The 23,553-nt window shown below is 30.6% G+C and overlaps 1 protein-coding gene across 2 annotated transcripts in view; it reads left to right on the forward strand.

Annotated features, from left to right (window-relative positions):
• Nucleotides 1-6,997: 6,997 nt before the first annotated feature.
• The window catches only part of LOC126734817 (autophagy-related protein 2 homolog A), a 56,340-nt gene continuing 39,784 nt past the window's right edge, over nt 6,998-23,553 (forward strand). The window contains exons 1-11 of one of the 2 annotated variants that reach the window (XM_050438571.1): nt 6,998-7,345; nt 15,133-15,301; nt 15,356-15,502; nt 15,561-15,663; nt 15,724-15,915; nt 15,973-16,287; nt 18,386-18,540; nt 18,643-18,798; nt 18,857-19,115; nt 20,879-21,154; nt 21,207-21,404. In XM_050438571.1, the coding sequence (XP_050294528.1) occupies nt 7,175-7,345; nt 15,133-15,301; nt 15,356-15,502; nt 15,561-15,663; nt 15,724-15,915; nt 15,973-16,287; nt 18,386-18,540; nt 18,643-18,798; nt 18,857-19,115; nt 20,879-21,154; nt 21,207-21,404 (2,141 nt within the window). In that variant the 5' untranslated portion in view covers nt 6,998-7,174. The remainder of the gene's footprint in view (nt 7,346-15,132; nt 15,302-15,355; nt 15,503-15,560; nt 15,664-15,723; nt 15,916-15,972; nt 16,288-18,385; nt 18,541-18,642; nt 18,799-18,856; nt 19,116-20,878; nt 21,155-21,206; nt 21,405-23,553) is intronic. The other variant, XM_050438572.1, reaches the window with a different exon arrangement.

Here is a 23,553-nt window from a genome sequence, read left to right on the forward strand (position 1 = left end):
TTTTTTCGCAGATGATCAAACTTTCAGCTAAGATCATTTTCATGTCATTAAATTTTTGCATATTTTATAGGAATGTCTGTCTAAAAATGTTGGTTTATTGTTTGGCTCAATACACACAAATTAACTCTATTCATATTCCAAACTCAAACTCAAAAATGCTTTATTGTCAATATAAACATAGAAGTTGTAGACAAAGCCAATAGACTGTACATTAAAGGAATAAAAACGAGAAACTAATTTAAAATAAAATAAAATTATATAAAACTTTGAAAAATACTTAAATGCTAATCATTAAAAAATTCACCTAAACTATAGTACGCTTTACTAGCAAGAAATATTTTCGTCCTTGTACGTAGGCTTTTTTCAGTCTTAAGTTGTCTTATTTCTAGTGGAAGTTTATTAAACAGCTTTCTACCTCCATATATGATAGAGCTACGGACAAGTTCAAAATGAGGAATGGGTAGCCTCAACAAATAATTTTGTCACGTATTATAGTGGCTTCCTAAGTGGAGTTCCTGTTTATATTTTCTAAAAACTAAGCAAACTGTTTCCAAAATAAAAATACAACACAGGGTTGAAATATTATGACTTACAAAAAGCGGGCGACATGAGTCACGAGGCTTGGCCCCACATAGATATTTAATAACCCTTTTCTGGAGTACAAACACTGAACTAAAAAGTGAAATTGAACATGAATCCCAAAAGCAAATTCCATATCGAAGGTGCGACTCGATAATCGCGAAGTATGCAAATCTGGCGATGGAGAAATTAAGACTGGTGGCAATAACCCTTAGGGCGTAGCAGCCTGATGAGACTTTTCTACATATATTCACAATATGGTCTTCAAATTTAAGGAACTTGTCTATGGAAAGACCCAAAAACTTACTGAACGGTGGCATGGTGATGGCTTCATTATTTAAACATATATCATTTGTATTACATTTAAAATTAAGGATATTTGTTTTGGAAACATTAAATGTCAAAAAATTTGCATCACACCAGTCTTTTATTTTTAACAAATCTGCACGTATATTGGCCTCCATTTGAGAAACATCAGAGTCGTGCCAGAGGATGGTGGTATCATCGGCAAACAATGTAAATTTGCCAGTTACCTGCAGTTGTGGCAGATCGTTGACATAAATGAGAAAAAGTAAAGGACCAAGTACTGATCCTTGCGGAACACCCACATTTATATTAAGTTCCTTAGAGATACCACCATTAAATTTGACAACCTAGACACGATTTAATAAGTAGGAACGAAACCACTCAAGGGCAGTTCCTCTGAAACCATAGAGCTCCAGTTTCATCAGCAGCACTCTGTGACTCACGCAGTCAAATGCCTTGGACAAGTCACAGAATACCGCTGCTGCAACTTCACCAACATTCAATCGGTTGTACAGGTGCTCTAGAAAGCTAAAGATAGCATCATTTGTGCTCACAGACTCACGAAAGCCAAACTGCTGAAGACTCAATAGGCCAAACCTATTTAAAAATGAAACCATCCTCACCTTAACGAGCCGTTCCACTATCTTGGCTAAAGTAGGCAATAACGCTATAGGTCTAAAGTTAGAAGGACAGTCGCGATCGCCACTCTTGTAAAGAGGAATAATCATTGCTCTTTTTAAGCACTCTGGGAAAACTCCAGACATAAATGAAAAGTTAATTTACTCGGCCAAGACTTGCAAAGCAACAAGAGGTAAAGCAGAAAATATTTTAAGAGAAAGCCCAGCCCAACCTGATGAACTCTTATTCTTAATATTAACCATTAACTGTTTAAGCTCTTCTACACTTGTGGGGGCAAAAAAGAAAGATTCGGCTACTACCACATTGCTGAGATAGCTCCTGGGATCTATTTTTTGTGAGAGATTGGCTGCAAGGTTTCTAGCAATATCACAGTAGAAGGAATTGAGAACATTGGAATCTAAGGTACTTGGAATAACCAAGACATTATTTTTGCCCCTTAGCTCAATCTTCCAAGACTCTTTTGCTCTGTTGGAGGAATTATTTATTCTCCTTTGAAAGTAGGTCCACTTAGTCATTTTGATTGAGTTTCTGTAAATCTTGCGGTATCTGTAATAATAATTTAAAAATGTTGCATTGTTCATAGCGTATTTCCTAATGTAAAAAAGGGAGCGCTTTTTTTCCCAGATACTCGTAAACCCTTAGTATACCAAGGTTTTCTATTTCGTTTTTTAATATTGACAACAGGAAAAACAGTGTTAAAATTGTTTAATACTATTTGATGAAAGCTATGCAGTGGGTTAACAGTAGTCAATACATTATTCCAACTTGACATATTGCAAAGCAACGAGAATTTGCGGAAATTAGCTCTAGTATAAAGTCTATCGCGTCCAAACTTATTCTTATTAGCTGCACTGTTAAGCTTTACTAATCTTTTACCACTATTGCATTATTTTTTACTAATGATTTACCACTATTGCCTCATGGTCAGACAAACCGGCATTGATTGTTGTACACTGATTTTCGTGTTGGTTAAAATTCGTACAGAAGTAATCTATCAGTGAGGAAGAAAATGCTGAAATCCGGGTTGGCTGATCCACGTGCATCTTAAAATTAAATGAGTTTAACAGATTTAAAAGGATTCGATTTGATCCATTAGATTTGTCTAAAAAATTTACATTAAGATCAGCAGTCAGAATCAACATCGCATTAATCGAAATTTCACTTAAGAGGATCTCCAACTTTTCTAAAAATAAATCTAAATTACCAGATGGAGATCAATACAATCGTAAAATATACAAATTTAACTTACTGCTAAATACAATAGAAAACTCGCACACCTTTTCAATCAATAGATGATCAAATCTGTCAATAGTAATAAAAACACAAATTTAGTTAAAAAAGCTTTCTCTAACATAATAAGAGTACCACCATGTGTATATTGCTTGCGTGAAAATTTGGAAATTAGTAAATAACCAGGGATATCAATAGGCTCGTCAGACCAGTGTTCAACAAAAATTAGTACACGAGGAAAGTTAACCGATTCTAAAAATAATTCCAATTCGCTAACTTTTGAACGTACAGATTGAACATTAAGAAATGCTAGGGCAACTTGATTATGGTGGGAGTTTCTATTAAAAAAGAAGATCCAATAGCAAGGGTGTCTATAGATTGGTCTAGTTGAGGCGTAACCGAAGACCTACCTTCCATCAAGGGTGTATCGCTGATTATCCCACTATTGCTAATACCTAAAGATGCTAATACTAATTTGGATGACAGAAAAGTATTTTTAACATATAAAGATAAAAGTTTGCATATAGATTTGGCAGAGTGACGGTACCTAAAATTTTGTCTGACATCAGTAATTATTCTGACAGAAAAGTTACGGTTACAGATGAAAGGATTCATAAAATGAATTGTATTGTAATATCTGCTTTTTGAGCACTTATTAAAATCGCATTTAATACAAACAATTAATATTCCGGGAATATTCTTTAGAAGTTTCGTATAAAAATATTCCTATGCTTATGGTAAATTACTATAACTTTAAAAATATGTTTATTTAGGTAGAGGACATTAAATGAAAGGATTTTATTCCTCTTTATAAACATTTACTAATATACAGGGTTCTGAATTTGTAAAAACGCACTTTTTGCTATTTTTTATTTGAGAAATATGTAATTTTTAAGAATAGTATAAAAACCACATATATTCCTTTCTAAAAGTGGTATTTGAAGATGGTACTAAAAGGTCTAAAAGCATTATTATTCTACCTACGTATAAAAAATTACCAAGGAAGGTGTGGGAAACCATAACTTTACAAAAATACTCATATCATCATCATTCAGGTCTCTGTATCTACATAAAATCTCATTTCTTATATGATTTCGCGCGATGATACTTCAAGCATGGACCTAGAAAACACTCATATAGGTGAATAGCAAATGGATTGCTGCTACTTCTTGATATGAGAGCAATGTCGGAACGTTGGAAATATTTTAGATTGATATAACCAGAAGAAGTTTTATATCAAATGGTTACTAAATTTTCAGCATTCTGCCCCATTTTCCACAAGTCACAAATTAGTCTTATTTTGTTGTACAGAAATCAAACAAAGACGATTAATAAATATCTTATCATTGAGAGGTGTTCTCTGTTCTTGTGCCTATGCTCTTTCTGGTGTATGTCAATGATTTTGATTGCTGATAGCAGCCTATTCAGTCCTAATAACCCTAATTATATATTATTAAGACTATATTAATATGGTCCTATATAAAACGTATTAATTAAAACTGATAAACTGCTAATAATTATTAGAAGTCTACTTCTTTTATGGTGTTTTTTTTTTCGTGAAGTGTGTTTTAGAAATTAACTTTTACAACACTGTTTGATTGATAAATATGCATTAACCGCTCCGCAATGAATTTTTTTGAAGAAAATATCTCCGAATGTGCTAATAAGAGAAACTGCATATAAAATATGCCTTTTAAATATTAATGTATTTCTTCACATACACTTTTTTTCGGGAGCACTTCATCTTTGTTCCTTTTTTTGTTTCTGAAATTTTGAAACATAATTTCTTGACAATTCTTGGCCAAATGTATCACCTAAATAATCATATTATAGACGTAATCTGGTCGTGAATCACATATTTCCTAAATCTTGATATTGGTTTTAAAGGAAGATGTTGTTTGAATGCTGTTAAATTTATCGATATAAGGTGGTTTTAGGAATCTATATTTTAATGATATTAATTCGGTAATGTAGTAAAGTTACTCTAGTTTTGACGTTATTAAATATAAATCTGTTAATTCTAAATGGCAAATTGTAATAACACTGGGACAATAGTCAACTAAAAATAATATGGTTTTGGCTTATAGCAAAATTAATACATATGGATACAGGTTGAGTAATCCATTTTTGCATCAAAAAATTTTCAATGGAATTGACTGGTGCAATGGAATTAACTCATTTAATCATTTTCTCTCGTAACTCTGTTCAATTTTAAGGCCTACTAAACTCGTGTTTGTGAATGGTCTTCCTTTAGATAACCCCAAAAATAAAAGTCATTTGGGGACAAATCTGGAGATCTAGGAGGCCATTAATTTACTATCAGCAGTCCCGCTAATAAAATTTATTTTTTTTTTACAATAATCACATTATTAGCAAGACAGCCGTCATGTTGAAAATAGACCACTCCCAGAGCTAAATCAGGAAGAACTTAAATGACAGGAAGATGTTAGTTTTGTAGCAACAGAATATATTTTTAAGCATTTTTCATCGTAGCAAAGTACCAGCCCAAACATTCAAGTTTTGAAAATAGTAAGTACGGAATTGAAAACTTCTGTACTCATTTCCCAAGACCAACATCGAACAACGGAGGGATTATGTTTCCTAAGTAATGGAAAAGAAGATTCATCGGAAAATAGAATATTTCGTAAACATTTTTCATTTTTATTGTACCCATGTTTCTTCCAATATATTACTGGTAAGAGTTTTATAGCTCAAACCCCCTTCCTCTTCAACACTTGTCTCTGATCATGTTGAATCTACTTTTTGCTCACTATAAACCATTTCTTTTAGTCGATCTTGCTTTTGGGTCCTTTCGCAGTTTGTGGAGTATAACGACTTTAGATCCAAATTCTTTAATGCTACCTCGGGTGTACCTTAAGGTTCAAAACTAGGTCCGTTATTATTTATGTTTTTTTTATCAACGATTTCTTTAGATCACTCAACTGCCATAGAGCGGCTTTTGAGTCACCTTGACTTAAAGTTCTTTAACACAGTTAACATATTTATTTTTATTTCTTTTTGTCTTGATTCTCCAGATTTGTCCGGATTTCTTGGAGAGTTGGTGTGCTGATAAAAGGCTGAGGGCTTAGTGTGGCAAAGTGTAGTGTAGTCAGTTACTCAATGTCAAAGGTCCCCATTACTTTATATATACTACTCTATCAACAATACCATTTTGAGCACGCTTAGTCAAATAACTGATTTTGGTATCACCTTCGATTTCAAATTTATATTTATACCACATTTTAATAGTGTTGTGAGATCAGGCCTGATAAAACTTGGATTTATATTTAGTAATTCTCAAAGCTTTACTGCGGAGTTTACGCTTCAACTGCTTTTTAGCTATTTTGTCAGCTGAGAATTGGCATATAACTGCGTCATATGGAATCCAATTTACCAGTACCATTTAGGCTATAAGACTTGATGGTTTATAAATCCTGTAAAGGGTTTTGATTGCCACCAACTATTAGGTTCGGATGCAATCTACATCAATTGCGTCTGAGAAGAAGTGTCTTTTTTGTTAAGATTTTATATGGGTTAATTTATGGTTTAATGGACAGTCCTATTTTTCTTTCTTGTATTTTTTCTTGATCCCTAGGCTTAATACTAGATACCCACAAACCTTCTTACCAAGCCCTCTCTCCAATATGTGGTTAAAATCACCTTTATATGTGATGTGCGATATATTTAATAAAGTTTGTTATTTGAGCGACATAAATGTTTCTCCAATAAATGTGATTATTCGTGCTATAATTGATATTTATTCTCGTGACTTTCTTTAAGGCTTACTGCGGCGGTATCATTATTTTGGACAATGCGTAATCTTTAATTTCCTTACCTATATATGTAGTCATAGTAAAAAAAATGTGTTTTTCCATAGATGTCAATGAAAAACATATTTATTTTATTTATTTTTATAATCTGTTAGTATCAAACGAGTTAAGTTTGTTCAATTATTTTTTATCCACTACTGGTTTACAATAATTAAAACCATTTACAACATTACAACCATTTACAAACCATGTGCCTTATAATTTGCTGATCATATACCAAAACAAACCAAAAAACACTCTGCGACAAGTTGGTGCGACAAAATTTCCGCGACAAGCTGCAGCATTGCGAAGTGCAAAAGTGTCGTAAAAGATTGTATCAAAATTCCTATTGTCCATAACGACACTTGGCAACCTTGTAAATTATAAAATGGCGCATGCGTCATACTTATTTTGCCAACCAGCTGATTTATCCAAAACTCAACCCCCTTCCACAAGATTTAATCGAACTACGCTTGCTCAGATTTAGTGCGTTTCGTTCATGAACATCAAAACAAAGAAATTTCAGAATTCAGATTCCATTTCCTTTAAATTTTCGAGAATGAAAAGATTCTTCCCATCCGTGGTTTTTCAGTGAATCTTAAACCATCGCCATGCCGTGGTACGACAATTTAATACCAGAATCAATCAAGAAAAGTGTATGTTCGTGCCTAATTAAACGGTACCTAAGTCATTTTATTGAAAACGAAATAACCAGGGACCAATTGAATTTGGACCTCTTTAATGGTAGAGCATCAGCAGAAAGGATTAGCCTTGCCGTAGAGGTAACATATGAATAAACATAATTGTGTTAAAGCTAATAGAATGCATAATCAGTTTAGATTTACATCCTAGTTTTGTTGTATAATGGTCAGTTATTTTCCAAGCAGTTTATATGAAGCAACTGAGACATGTCTGTCAAGGAATAATAGCAAAAAAAAAATGCGTAGCACGCGAAATTTACGCCAATACACGTGTAGTTGTCGTGTTGAAATATCTGCAAGTAAAATTCTTAATAGTTTCATTTAAATCATCTGAACTATTTCCTTGTTCTCTGTCAATAAATGTCTTACGGACCTTAGCCTTCTATTTGTAAGTTTAAATTAATAAGTAAAGACCAAAAGTTAAGAAAAAAGAAGGAAATAGAAAATATTTTTCTTTAAATTATATAGTCTTTAACCGTCAAATTAAAATTATATTATCCAAACAAATTTATATTGTTAATAAGAGGGTTAAAATTTTAGACAAAAGATTATTTAATAGACAATTTAAAGCCAAAAATAGACAGTCATATCGTCGCCTTGCATACAAAGGGGCGTAACTCATAATTTGAATTTTTTTGGATTTCACCTGGAGGTTGACAAATTGGTGTTTTCTAGTTGCTCTCAAAAGGGTGTAACTCAATATAATTTATTGCCTGGGTTATGCAAGCAAACTGTTTAGGCGTATCTCATCAAGTCATTTTAAAACAGCAGACAAAAAGGTGTATCTTAGATACGTAGTATTGACACATATCAACATTTATTTAAAGAGATGAATCTCTCAATCCATCGGCCAAAAAAAGACTTGTGTAGTCTATGTACTACATATCATGAAGGAAATGCTTCTGAGAAAATGAACTAGAACTAGAAGAAACATACCAATTACACATTAAGAACAAAAAAAAAATTAGAAAAATAAAACAAGGAAGTAAAGATAAATCTATTGATGATAATTCCTTTTTAAGTGCAGTGTTTGATTTACAAGTCATTTATTTGCCAAAAACAAACAAAAGTGCTGTGTTTTATAAGAGACGTCTAGCAGCTTACAACTTTACATTATACAATTTGATATCTAAGGAATGTTTTTGCTATACATGGAGTGAAATTGACAGCAAGATGACAAAAGAGGCTCATCGGAAATATCAACATGTATCTACAAATTTTTGATGCATTACAATGAAAAAGAGGTTAAATCTGCAGATTTATTTGCCGATGGCTGTAGCGGCCAAAATAAAAATTCAATAGTCGCTATAATGTTACTATATTTTGTAAGAAGCAGCAAGAACATTAGGCAAATTCGTCTTCGATTTTTTGAGCCCCTTCATGGTCAAAATGAAGGGGACTCAGTCCATAGTGCCATAAGTACTGCCATTTCGCGTTCAGGAAACATATTTGTCTCAGTTGATTCCGATTTTTAGACTAGAAAGAAAGAAAGAAAATGTGCTATATTACGTAAGACAACAAAATCTTGTGTACAAGCATCCTAAAAACTAAAACAATTCAAATTTACTTTAAATTATAACATCTAAAACATTTTACCATAAAATTTACACACAAAATTAATTATAACAAAACAGATTGAAAAAGTAAAAAAAAAAAGCATGTTTTTGATAAATTTGATTAAAAAATAAGTAAAGCTGTCAATAAAACAGAATTTAGAGGAAGTAAATTAAAATATTTAATAGGAAACAAACTAAAACACTAAAATGATGTCAAAGCACAGGTCAAAAGGTATCATTAAAAAAATCGTCAAGGCTATAATATGCCCTGGATAATAAAAGTGATTTTAATTTCTTTTTGAATTTCTTAACTTCTATAATTTGTCTGATACATAGAGGAACATGATTGTAAATTTTTTTGCTAAGGTATATAAGTGAGTATATACCTTATATTATATATCTTGGTGAGGGAGGATCTAGGGATTGGTAAGGGAAAATCGTTAACCTGGCGAGTCATATGACCAGTGTTAGAGGGAGGTTTAGGACATTTATGAATAAGAGTAGCTGTTTCTAAGATAAAAAGAGAAAAAAGAGTTAGGATTTTTTGAGATATAAAGAGAGGTTTACAAGAATCTCTTAACCCAGTGGAACATAGGTATCGAACTGCCTTTTTTTGAATCACAAAAATTATGTTTAATAACCCCTTGTTGCTTAAACCCCAAAAAGGCAAGCCATAACGAAGATGGGACTCAATAAGAGAAAAGTACACTGAACGTGCAACTACCCCTCCCAGCTCATGCCCCACGATTCTTACTGCAAAGCATCCAGAGGATAATTTTGATGCAAGATTTAGGATATGATCTTCGAAGCGAAGGCGACCATCAATGGTAATACCAAGGAACTTACAGCTTTCTTTTTTTTGCAAGGGGGAGTTTTCACTAAACATAAGGCCCTGAACGTCACACTTAAATCCCATAATAAAGGTTTTGCCCACATTAAATACAAACCTGTTTGCAGCACACCACTCCGATAAAATCTTAAAAACCTTTAAGCTAAGATTCTTAAAAACCTGGGCTCTAACATTATCAGAATCTCTATGATTCCATAAAATGGTGGTATCATCAGCAAACTGAACCACTTTGCCCTGCAGTTTTAATGAACCCAAATCATTTACATAGAGCAAAAATAATAGTGGTCCTAACACTGAACCCTGAGGTACTCCAGTTTTAAGGGATCTGGAATTGGATAAACATTCAGATACTGCAACTCTTTGGGTATGATTAGACAGATAAGATTTCAGCCATTGCAATGCCACACCTCTAAAGCCATAATTATTGAGCTTAGACAGCAGTATTCCATGTCTAGCTAGGGCTAAAAATCCCTATAATGTAATTCCAATTAATTTTTCCGATTTCATAGATTTTAAAGGCTTGTCGAAAGATTTAAGAGTTTTAAGCATACTCCAAGATGATGACAAAAACCAAATCAACTGGACAGAAATCTTTGAAATTAAAGTTGAAAAGGAAAGTCCAGATAATATTTTTTTTAAAGTGTCTTACTGTGATGAACATTATAGAAGCCTCACATTTGAGAGAACAAACATGGATTATTTTTCCCTCGGAGAACTTAACAATGAACGACCAAAGATAACATGTCTAAAATATCAGGACCTAATTTCTTTGTGCAGTGGAGAAACTCCTGTAATTCGATCTCAGGAGCATGTGTAATTTTACAGATCTCTTCCACATGAATAAGTCCCTATTTTTATCCTTTTTTGTTATAAACAGTTTAGTTTTTTTGTTAGTTTTTTACTTTTGGTTTATTATGATATATTTTTTAAGTTAAAAAATTAACAAAAATGTTTACTTATTCTTATAAAGCTGATAGTGTTAAGGGTGTTAAGGAACCTACATTTATTTTTTTGCGATAAGAATTTTTTTTAAGGCCAGGCCAGGATTTCCACTTTTCATTTCTTTGAAGTACTAGGTTAATTTAAAACTTAATAAATGTTTCATTTTTCAAATAAAAGTTTGATTACCATGGGTTGTTGTTATTTTGCAAAGGGCGTAACTTTTTTAAAACATAAAAAACATTAGTCCTGAGTTTAGATAGACTTGCTGATTGGTGTAGGGATAATTAGCTTAGTCTGAATGTGTTCAAGTGCTTTTTTATAGAGAGACTTATTTGATTCAACCATCAAGAATGATTGGGTTTCAGGCATTGTAAAAATTTATTATTGTATACTATAAGGGGTGTCTATTGCTTGTCGATTAATTCTAATGTGGAAGAATATGTTCCCATAGTTTGGTCACTAGATCAGGCAGTACACAACTTGTTAGTGAAAAAAGTGACATAACTTTTTAGGGTATTTGCAAATTCAGGTTGGGTTTTTTGGTGATTTTTTCTTTTCTGGTGACTTTGAAATGTGTCAGGTATGATGTTTGTACATAAGCTGATTAATGGTTATATAGATTGTAATAGTTTGTTGGAGTGCCTAAACTAAGATTTCCATCTTCTATTTTATTCCATTTCACCATACTAATTATTGTCAAAATTGTTCTAAGAAACACTTGGCCATTTCTGTTATACTTTTTTTGCTTGAACCTTTTAAGTTTATATCTTGGTTTATATATTATATAAACAGTATATATTTTCGAGAATTGCTGCATTTAGAACTGGATATCGCAGAGACATATAGATCACTATCAGTGTATGAGGGATAGTTTAAATTTGTCTACACTACAGTGAAGAAGAATTTTGCTAGATTTATGTTTTGTACATAAAAAATAAATTCTTCTATAGACTCTACTCAGTAGTTGTCACTTGTTAAACTGAAAATAAGTTCTCGAAATATCAGACAGTTTAAAACTTGAATACCATTTCACCACAATAACTATGGCATGAATGAACCAACTATATGACTGGTTCATAGGACTAATGGCCTACAAGGACAAGTAAATCTGTTTGACACTAAGTGTAGTACTTTTAACCAAAAACTTTTTTTAAACTGTTCTTTCTTCAATCATGATCTGGTTAGTAATTTGTGTGAAATGATGTACTTATTGCTTATTGTGATTTCAAGTGATATGATGTGTAGTTTTATATAGAGGAATATGGAGTATGATTTTTTTCACTAAACTGAGATGTAACATATTGTATATTTTAATAATTACAATTTAAATGGATTCTATTGATAACTAGATAAATAAAATAATTTGTTTTTTTTTTATTAAATAATTTCATTTCATATTATATTATAAAGGATTATTATTTATGGATTTTTGGATTACTATGTATAGTACTTATCTTGGAATTCTTTTAAATTGCTGTTCTTTTATTTTTAAATGATGTAGTGGGTTATCCCATCATTAATAAATTAAGAGAAAAAAAATTAAAAACCTAAAATTAAAATAATAAAAAAAACACAATTATGATGTTACAAATTTAAGTGGATTTCTATATTCTTTCTACATGACATCATAAGAAGCATCATTACTTATTTGTAGTCACAAGTGACATGGTATACAACCAATGCTATGGCTGGGTACCATATGACATTCACAACTCTTTATAAACTTGAGACCATCAACCAGCATTGGTTTTTATAATTGAATCGAAGGAATAGATCCTCTGATACTTTCAAATTTGCAAATTTTTATTGTAATTCTTATAAATCAATAAACATATGGGTAATATATAAATTACACTAAATCCTGTTCATTAAGCAAAGTCCACCTTTCATTTATAATTCGACTTTTTTGTTACATACATACCTCTTTTTTTATTAAAGTATTTAAAGATGTGTTGTGACTTCAATTTGATGCATCATAAGTTTAAATTTACAGCAAATTTAATGCCACTATTGATGAGTTAAAAAAAAAATACATTATTGAGATACTATTTTTCTGCCCTAAGGATGAAAAATACATTTGTTTTGCATTTTGCAAGTCACCAAGTCATGGATAAAACTGAGTAATATAAAGAAGGTCACACAGCTCTTAAAATATTTATGTATATTTAGTACAATTACTTTAGTTAACACTCAGTACATGAACAAATTGAAATGGACAAAACACTAACAAAAGCTCTACAATACATGAGCATTGAGCAACCCCATAGTACACTACCATTAGACTATTGAAGGAATTCTGTTCATTATAGAATGAATTTCTTTTTAAAAACATTTTAACTCAAAAATATTTGGTTTAAGAATTTTTCTGCATTAGAAAGAGCATTAAAAAATTGCATTCATTAGTGGCTTACCCTGCTTATAGTATTACATGAGTGAAAGTCATTATTCTGTCTATAACCATTGAAATTACTCTTTACATGCATACACACTATAAAGGCTGCATAAAGGGTTATAAAAGCCTTTATGCAGGATTTATATTTTTCATTTCAATCCCTCAATAATCTGAACAACTTACCTTTGCAACTTGTAGTCTCATATATACATAACATCTCAGAAGTTGTGATTCCACCTCAATGAGGTGATACAAAGTAATTTTCAACAAGGTCATTTTTGATAAAAAACCTTTGTATACATGGGGCCTTTTAAATTCTGCAATGTTTTTCAGTATTTATATTTTATGTATTTTTTGAAATGTATTTTTTACTAAAAGGAATACACCTTTTTGACCGTGTTGTCTTGAGAGACATATTCTTTAAATTCCAGAAATACTGCTATTTCGAGAAAAAAAAACCTTCAAAATGCTCTTGAGTTAAGACAAAAGCAAACAATTAAATATTGAGGGATGGAACCCAATATTACAGGAACTTTTCTATTAAAAATCACTGTTTGAAAAATGAAAAGTTTGAACTATGACTTATACATATGACTATGATGAAGGTATCTAAAGCAAACTTGTAAAGCAAACTTTATAGTTAGTTAGCTGGAACACAATCCTCATTAGTGTACAATCCGCTAAGTTTCAATAGTCCCAAATTAAAATATATTTCAATAGTATATTCATATTTAAAAAAATATATTTGGACATACGTTAATTTTTTTTTTTGATTCATATTACATATTGCCATCAAATCATTATTGTAAAAGCAATATCTAAAATTTACCAAAAATCAAATTTACTTTGGCAAAAATGTTAAATACTTTTTTTTAAATTTAGCTAACAATAGTGCCAGAGTCCATTGCAAAAATTAGTGAGTCAATCAATTGTGGATAATTCTGCAATATAAATATTTACAAATTATAATACAATTCAACAGTTTTATTCATGTTTTAAAAAAAATGAAATTCTGGATGATTGTAAAATTAAAATTATTTCATTAAAAGAAAAAAATTATAATGTTGGAAACAAGTATAAAATATTAAAGTTTTAATTAAAAGTTTTATTTAATGTATTGGTAGTATCTTATACATACTTAGGATTTTATACATGTTTGATATTGAATTTTATAGCATAATAATTGGACAATATTCAATTACAAATAACCCAGAAATAATGATTCTGTACAAATTCTCTGCTATTTTAAATCTGAAATTTTGGCCTTCGCCTCTTTTCATTGTCCTCTAGAAAAAAAAAAAATTAGACTGAAAATTGAACTGAGAACTTACTAAAACGTACTCCAATTAAAAGTTCAATGTTATGTATTCTTATACCTTAAATGAGTTATTTAGTACATATTTGTAAATGCTTTGTAACTTTACTTATTTCTCCAGTTTCAAGACCCAAGACAAGTGTCTTGTGCATCATATTAGTTTGTTTTAGAGAAAAATATGTAAAAAATATTTTTTTAATATCAGCTTTTGCTAACTTTATAAAGATCTCCCAGACCAGCCATTATCACATAGAATCATAATTATCTAGTTCAATGTTAAATAGATGTTTATTGTATTATATTGACTGATTTTATAAATAACTGGTGGGCTTACCATTATCATGTTTTTAGTTTAATTTATCAATTCAGGATTATTTAATTAAGCTTTGTTAATGACAATGTATATTTAAATTACTTAATTCAAATTAAATTATTCAACAATGAACAATAAAAGTGTATCTGATTTGTTAATTTCCATCTTCAAAGCTCTTAAACAGCCTAAGAGTGTAACATATAATGTTCTTGTGACAGGCTACCAAACTAAAAGACAAATTCTCTAATGGCAATAAAAATGGAAAATACAGTTGTTTTTTGTATCTAGGTATATGCCTTGCACACTACTGACATAGACGCTAGTTTGGGATATTTCTGAAAGGAAAATAAGATACAAAAAGAGTAACAATAACAAATAAAGATTTGAAACTTATTCATCAAATAATGGTTGCCTGGCTCTTATGTTAGAATAGTTCACTAATAAAAACAATGTTTTTGCTTAGACTATAAAATAAGAAATTACAGAAACCGTTTTTTTAGGCCCTTAATGAACTTGCTGACTCCCAAAACTGGCCCCTACAATTTGTAGATGGGTACATAGACAAAATTCATATCTATGTACCATGGACTTCCATATTCAGTGATTCAACTGAGGTTGAAATCTCTGGCCTCAAAATCACTGTTCAGCCAAAGCAAATTAAAGAAGATGGTAAGTATTATAATTCTTGAAAGTTTTAAAATTATTTTGTATACAATTTTTAAGCCACCTCAATGTTTGAATCTATGTGGAACTCCATGACCAGCTCCATGCAGCTTGCTCAGGAGTATGCCAAAGGGGAATCTGCAAAAAAGGAATCAAGCTATCAAACATTTGAGGGAATTGAACAGTTTGCCAAAACTATTGACACAGGTTGGTTGTATATTATAATAAAAGTTTTAAAATGATTTTATTTATTGATTATTTGCAGTGGTTAGGAAGGTAAAAGTTAAGCTAAGCAATACAGAGTTACAAATTGAGCACTTGCCAAAAGTAAATGACAAAGGAGTTGGTTTACTTATTAATATTGATTCGTAAGCAAACTTAAAATATATGTCTTTGGTATAAATTGTTTATTAATGTCTTAACTTTAGGATGGAATATTATGACGACTACAGCACAGAAAAGTTTTGTGACCAAGATACTTTGGACCCTTCAAACCCAGAATCACAAAAGGCATATCTCATAGACTCATTTGCAACAAAAAATTTAATTTTACAGGGAGTGAATATATCTACTGTGGAGTTTTCAAGTGTGGATAAAACAGTTTCTAAGTCGTTAAAAAGGTTGTAATATGTCCCTAATTATAGAAAAGTGATCCTCTAAATTTATCATTATTTTAGACAAGAAAGTAAAGACTCTTCAAAAGGCAGTGAATACTTTTTTAAATCGACTACTGAATCCCACGATGATGATTCTGAAAGTGAAAGTGGGCACATTAATGAAGAAATACTTGACAGGCATGTCATTTTGTGTGGTAAATGTTATAATAATCAAGAGGTAAAACTTAAACTGAAGCAATCAGAAAACATAAATGGTCCAAAGGTGTCCATAGAGGTAAACTTGGGGTCACTCATTTTATTTTTGTCTCCAAGGCAGTTTCATATTTTGGCAGAGCTTGTGGAGGGATTTTCTAAAGTTGATTTGGAAGACAAAAGGTAAGAGTTTTTAATGTGAGTTAATAATTATTTTAGCAATTTAAAATTTTGCTTTAAAAAAGGTGCAATATGTGGTTAATTAATAAAAAACGGAAGGAAATGGAACAAACTTTGGCTTGACCATTTTTTTTTCCTTATAGTGGTTGTTTTTCATTTTTTTACGTCTTTAACTTGATATTTTTATCTCGGTTGTAATTATCTGGTCATAATTGTACATAAATTGGATTATAGAAATAGAATAATCAAATTTGGAAAATAAAGCTGTTGAAACTGCATTGCAATTTCAATACTGATAGTAAATGAACTAAAGAGACGATACCGCGTGAAGCAGTCAATATTAAAATTAAATTAAGTTTTAAAACTATCATATATTTATATAAAATTAATAAAAAGAAAGAAAACTAATAAATTAAAATGCCAAGAGGTACAAGTTTCACATTATCTATCATTGTTCCATAATTAAACCAAAACAAGCGGGACGATTATGATTTTCATGCAATTTTACAATACCACTATTATTTAGTAGCAAGAGAATTAAGCAGGTTTTTGCTAGATAATTTTTTTACTGCTTAGACTTTTTTGGAATTTGTAGAAATTTTTAGATGCATATCATTGGAATTTAACTTATTTTTAATATGAGCCTTGAATTAATCCTTCAATGTATCTCCTGCAGACCCATATGTAGATCTGCAAGTATGGTAGATTTTTAATTAATGCTATGTCATCTGCAAAACAATACAATCACTAATTTCGATAACTGCTGTCAAGATCATTAATAGAGATCAGAAAGAGAAATAGTTGAAGTCATATTGTAAACCATTGAAATCAATAAGATATGATTCTATTTGTTTAACATTGGGATTAGAAAATGTGTAATATCTTAAGTATTATAAGAAGTGTGTGAAAACAAAAATATTCAAAGGCTTTGCACAAATTACAAAATATGTGTCCAGTAAATTGCCCATTTCTTACATCGTTATTTATAGGAACCACCAATAGATTTAATTGTAGTAGACTTGGCATTTTTAAACCCAAATTCTCTTGCATTGAAAATATGTGTTTTAGTCTAGATTTTCAAGGCTTTTGAAAAAACCGGGAGTTAGAGATATTAGTCGATAATTAGTTAAAATCGCATAAAAAGAGGACTTTTTTATGCGCTTATATACCTTTAGAAACTTTAAATCCACTGATTCGTCGGTTTCTCAATGTCTATTTTACACATTGAGAAACGGAATAAAGGAATATTTGATCTTTAGAGATTTAATTAGTTCTTATAGTTCAATAATAGTGAAAGTTCATTAACAAGGAAATTAAAAATTGATATATCAATTAACTTAAGTTTTCAGCAGCTTTGCGAGGGTGGTATACTATAAATAATTGCTGTAAAACATGCTATTTCAGCATGAAGTCATTTCAGAAGTCATATTGAAAAAGTTCATTGACCAAACAACAATAATAATATTATACAAACAGAAAACTCTGTTAAAATTAATTCTATAATATAATATAGTAGAGCTGGGCATTTGATTTTTACTTTTTTAAACTAAAATAATACGAGTGTTGTAGTTTTTGTCTTTATCGACTCCCCAGAACGACACCATTTGTTTGTTTAGCTAACTCTGAGACAAAGACAAACTAAAGGAAGCCTTTAATTTAACCATTAAACCAATTGTGGTTTAATTATGGCTTAATATTTTTAACTTCAATAATTGGGAAGAAATTACTAATATTATCATGAATATAGAAAAAAAAGTAATTTCCTTTCGGTTTAGGAAATCCCAATGTATTTTACTTACAAGAGTATAAAAATTGAAGAAAAGCCGTTTCTTGTATTTTTTTTTCTTTTGCTCTTTCTTGGCTGCTATTGCTGTATTTTTATGCTATTTAAAATAATTATAGATTTCCAAGAAAAGTGAGATATTGGCATTCTTTAAGAAAAGGAATAATACTCCTAAGAATAGTTTTTGTCAAAACTATCAAATTATTTTGACAATCTCTAAGTGGTGCCGAATTTGAATACTAGACAATCAAAGCTGCAGTTACCGTTAAATACAAATAAATAGATAATAAACTTTTTTTTTTGTTGTTTTTCTTTTAGTAAAGTAGTTCACAAAGAGTCGCCCCGCAGTAAACCAATGACAGAAAAAGACTATAAAATCGTTGAACAGCAACTTCGTGAAATGATAACCCAGAATAGAAATCTACAGGGTTTTAACTTGTTTCAAGGACACGGTTGGTCTACAGGGGCTTTAGGTAATGAATTTCACTCACGAGAATACGTTTTTCTTAAGCGTAATATTTAGGTCTTAAAATCCATTTTTATTTTAATGTATGATTGGTTTTTTTAATCGATAGACGAAAGTACCGATAGCCTGTACGTGCCAATGCCATCAGCCGACAATAACATGCACGACAGTACATTAAGCGGCTGCAGCAGTTCGATGGAATCTAGTACGACTTCCAGTATGATGAGTTTTATGACCGAGAATACATCACAAACTAAAAGAAAATGTCAGTTAACATTTTTCTAAATATAATTATAATTAACAATGTTTTTTTTTCTTTCCAGCAACAAACATTGAGTTAGATCCAACAGCGGAAATATCCCAGTTTCAATTGCGCGTGGCAACATTAGCGGTGATCCTCTTGCACGAAGATTTGTTAACTCACACAATGGGAACGGAAAAGATGTTGGTTTGGCAAATGCGTAACTTAGCACAAAAGTTTTTTGATAGCGTCAATTTCTCCATTTTTTCTGGAGTCATTTCGGATGGATTTGAATATGTGCATAAGGCGTTGGATAATGCTTGTAATATGAGTCACTTGAGGTAAGAAACTGTACAAAATATTTAAAGTTAAAATGACTTGTATTTAACAAGTAAGAAAAATACTAAGATCTATTAAAACCGTCTCAGATAACTATCAGAAAGAGTTATTCTAAGAAAATCGTAGGAGCTAATTCAGATTTCCTCCAAGGTTTCTTATCCACTTAACTTGAGACAGCCAGCTACAGACAGCAGAGTACGTTTTAGAGAGTTTTTTATAAAAATTGCTTGGTAAGAAATAATTTAAAAAAGATTTTTTGACGTTTTACTATTAACTTTATTCTCAAACGGGAATGCAATTTTTTTTTTACGGAATTTCATTGTATGAGTAAACTTATATGCTAACGCATTTTTTCAGGCTTAATATTTAGGAAGAGCATAATTTTTATCCTAATATTATAGTCATCACAAAACGTGGAATTTTAATGAAGAGTAGTGTATCTAGAACAGAAAAAAAATGTGTTTTTTTTTAAATTTTAATCCTAACAAATCTAATCTCTTTCTGCTTTCAGTTAAAGCACATTTCCATACCGCATCAGATTTTTGTGGACTTGATCCTCGCGTAACACGATTTTTATTTTTTTAAGCAAAAACCATGCATCGGTCAAAGAAAAATCAAAAGATCCAATTTGCTCAAAAATATTCAAGGATTTATACGATTTATCTTTTTAATCACTATTTGTGTAAAATCCTTTTTTTTATTGAATTCCCATTCATTTAAATAGGAATTACTTACCTGATATATAAATCAATCAAATCAAACAATTTTTTTAGCACTTTGTTTAGATTTGAAACTACTTTTGATTTTAATATTCAGGTTTGTTTCCAAAGTAAGCGAATGAAATAAAAATTTGAAAGGAAAACTGTAGGATTCAAATTCGTGATTAGTATTAAAGTATTAATACTTATACTATAATACTAAACTAATTTACTTTAACATTGCAAAACACTGTAATACTTCATATAGGGTTACCTCCATATTATCCTTTCATCCGACTTAAGCTCAATTGGCTTAGTTTGAGCTAAATTAAAAGAATATGTGGCAATCAAAAACCTAAACTTTAATTTCGATGAGGACATACAATATTGTGACGACTTTTTCAAAGAATTCTCTGAAAAATATAAGTCTCGGTGTGAGCGGGCTAGAAGGTTTAAAAAAATACATCTTAAGGAACTAACAATAGACACGGTTGTGGAAGATCTTATTTTTAATTTAGATAAAAAAGATAATGATAACGAAGCCTAAGAAGACAGTGAATTACCTAGATTAGAAGAACTAAATGAAGATGATCAAGTACAAAGCTTGAACATTCCAAACGACAACCTACCTAATTTATAAATTTCAGTGCATATTATGTATTCAATTTTATTTTTAAATACATTATTGTACAAATATTTTTAGTGTCCCACCGGGAACCAATGCAAATCACGATATAAGTGACCTATACAAAAAAAAGAAATACTATTTACATTTTTATTTACCAATAATGATAATTATAATAATCTTAGTCTTATGTTTTTTTTTAATGAAGAACATAAGCTCTTAATGCTCAACTCATTTACCCCGCATGGCCGCAACCTATTACATTTTTTATTCTACATTTATGTGTCGAATCAGGTTCAAAATAATTATAGTAAGAATTTCATTTGTATTCGCTTTTGTTCATTCTATGAATTATATGCAGCTTTCGTTTTTAATTCGGATACCTAAGTTGGGAATATTATACTTTTGTTATTTCTTATATTTCTTTTTATTCTTATTCCAGACTGTTAGCGTCTCCCGTTAAACTAGAAGGCAATGAAAGCACTAGCAATAGCACCTTCTCAATTAAAGGAGATCTCACCGTATCCAAATTAGAATTAACGGAATACCTTCATACCGGGGGAATAACAAACATCCCCATTTTGAACTTCCAGCTTCCCCAAAACGCAAAAAAACCTAGCGCAGCCAAACCCAACTTAGCTGTGAAATTCAAACATAAGAAGCGCATTGGAAAACGTGCGAACGTCGGAAAAAAAAGCGGACCAAAAACTGACATTTCGTGAGTACTTTTTATTTGTGTAAATGTAAGTTTTAAAAATAAATCTTTTTAGGATGCACCTGGAGAAATGTTCTCTGGAATTCGATATTTCCATAATAGACAGAATAGCTCCCCTTATTTATCATCCACCGATTTGTAAAACTGATCAGAAAGATCCAAATGCTTTAGTTACTAATGAAGGGCAGATTTCATCTGTCACTTCAGTGCAAGATCTAAAAATCTCTTGTCCTTCGTTTAACTTTAAGTTAAGGTAAGTGTTCACCGCTTGGATTTAGAATTCAAAGTAAATTACAAATGACTAGTTAAAAATGGAAACTAGAATTAAATAATAAATCTGTTTTTTTTTTAATAAAAAACTTATTTTAATGATTCTGATATTTTTAGAGGTTCTCAGTAGGGTTTAGGTTCGGTGATTGTAATGGCCTTCTAAAACCCTCATTTTTATAAACCACAATGAGCCATTTTTTTATTGATAAAAAATGGCTCTACAATTACTAGAATATTTTATTTTGCTTATAAATTTGTACTTATGTATTAATAATTTAATAATTTTTTCAGTTGTTAAGCCAAGTATAGGTTTTATAAACAGATTGATATTTTATAAAGCTTATTATATTTCTGAGATTTACTTCCTAATTTTATTTTCTTCACCAAAAAGAATGTTGCAGGATAGCAACAGGAGGAGGCATTTTTTTATCTTCATTCAATTTAACTTTGCAAATTGTAATCGTTGCTTTGTACTCTTTTAAAAAAAAAAATAAAATCTACTTATCCATAATTAAGTTAGGTTAAATCAGTTAATCTACTTATCCATATAATCCAGATTTTTTCGTCATGGTATCTAAATTCCTTATTATGGAAGCAAACCAATGAAAACTTTCCTTGGTAACCTTGCAAGTAATAAGATTATTTATCTTTTGACAAATGTGTTATTGAGTTATTTTTCAGAAACCTCATATCTCCGCCACTTTTTTTCTATTTATTTTTTAACTGGAAGCGATATCTTTCAAGCATATTTCCATTAAATGCAAAAGTTTCACTTAGGAGGTAAAATTTTGCTTCTTAAATTAACTGTTTTTAGGACTACTTAATTAATTTACTTTAACACTCTTGTTCAGAAGAATTGATGAGGACATTAATTGTCAATAAACTTTTTTAATCAAATTATGAGATAGTTTTACCACGAACCAAAACAATGCAATGAAGCATGGCGGAACAAATCTTAAACACTAACTAAACTATACAGGGTGTCGCGAAATTACATCCCAATATTTTACCAGCCGTATGTTTATTTAAAAATAAGACAAAAAGTCCATATACAGTATGGTTGGTTACAGGGTGTTTTATGAATCATGTTAAAGATAGTTTTTTGTTAATATATCCGGAACGCCTAGTTGTAATCTTTTGAAATTTTCAATATTTACTACTGGTGTTTAATTAAAAACTGATATTGCAACCATTTTTGCCAAAATGTATACATGGTCGTGTAAAATAAGTGGTCGATAAAGTTTAAATTGTTAAAACTTTTTTTCTAGCAACTCCGTAATAATTTTGGTATTAGAATTGAAAAGAACAAACATTTTTACATAAAAAAGGTGCTCTTGTCTAATTTCGATAGGAGCTTCCGTTTTCGAAAAAATCAATTATTAATAAATCATGAATTGGTATTTCAAAAAGTAACTACAAATCTATCATGTAAAATCATTTGTAATCTTGTAATCTCATCATCTTGTAAAATCATAGTTGGCTGTGTTTGTTGACAATTAGTTTATTTGTTAAATTTTGTTTAACGTTTTGTTGACATTTCACATTTTTTAAATTTGCTTTGGCAAAGTAAATTAGTTCTTTTTTGTGATTCATTTTTCAAAAATTATGGATGGATTTACAAATCAAGAGTTAGCTGACATGCATTTTGTTTATGGTTTGTATAACGGCAGTTCTTTAGCGGCTGTCCGTGAGTATCGCCGAAGATTTCCCCTAAGACATGTTCCAGATCGTCAAGTTTTTATAAACACTCACCGAAATTTATGCAATAACAGAAGTTTTCAAAGAGCTCGTGGACAAGGCAGACCACAAGAAGATTATAATTTAGAAAATGTTTTAAATGTTTTTGAAGAAAATCCGGGGGCAAGTATAAGAAATGTGTCAAGAGCCACACATATCCCTTGCTCTATAATAAGTAATTAAAAAAATTACTTATTGTCACGATAGTAATTTAATTTTTATTAGGTTGGAAGAATGCTAAGATCCCAAGGGTTACATCCGTTTCATTACCAGCGGGTCCAAGATTTAGAGCCAGACGATTTTCCGTTGAGGATCCAATTTTGTCAATGGGTAATTAATAATCCAAACTTAATTCCTTCCATTTTATCGACGGACGAAGCCACTTTCACACGAAA

Source organism: Anthonomus grandis, chromosome 4, assembly GCF_022605725.1.
Source record: "Anthonomus grandis grandis chromosome 4, icAntGran1.3, whole genome shotgun sequence".
Classification (NCBI taxonomy): Eukaryota; Metazoa; Arthropoda; class Insecta; order Coleoptera; family Curculionidae; genus Anthonomus; species Anthonomus grandis.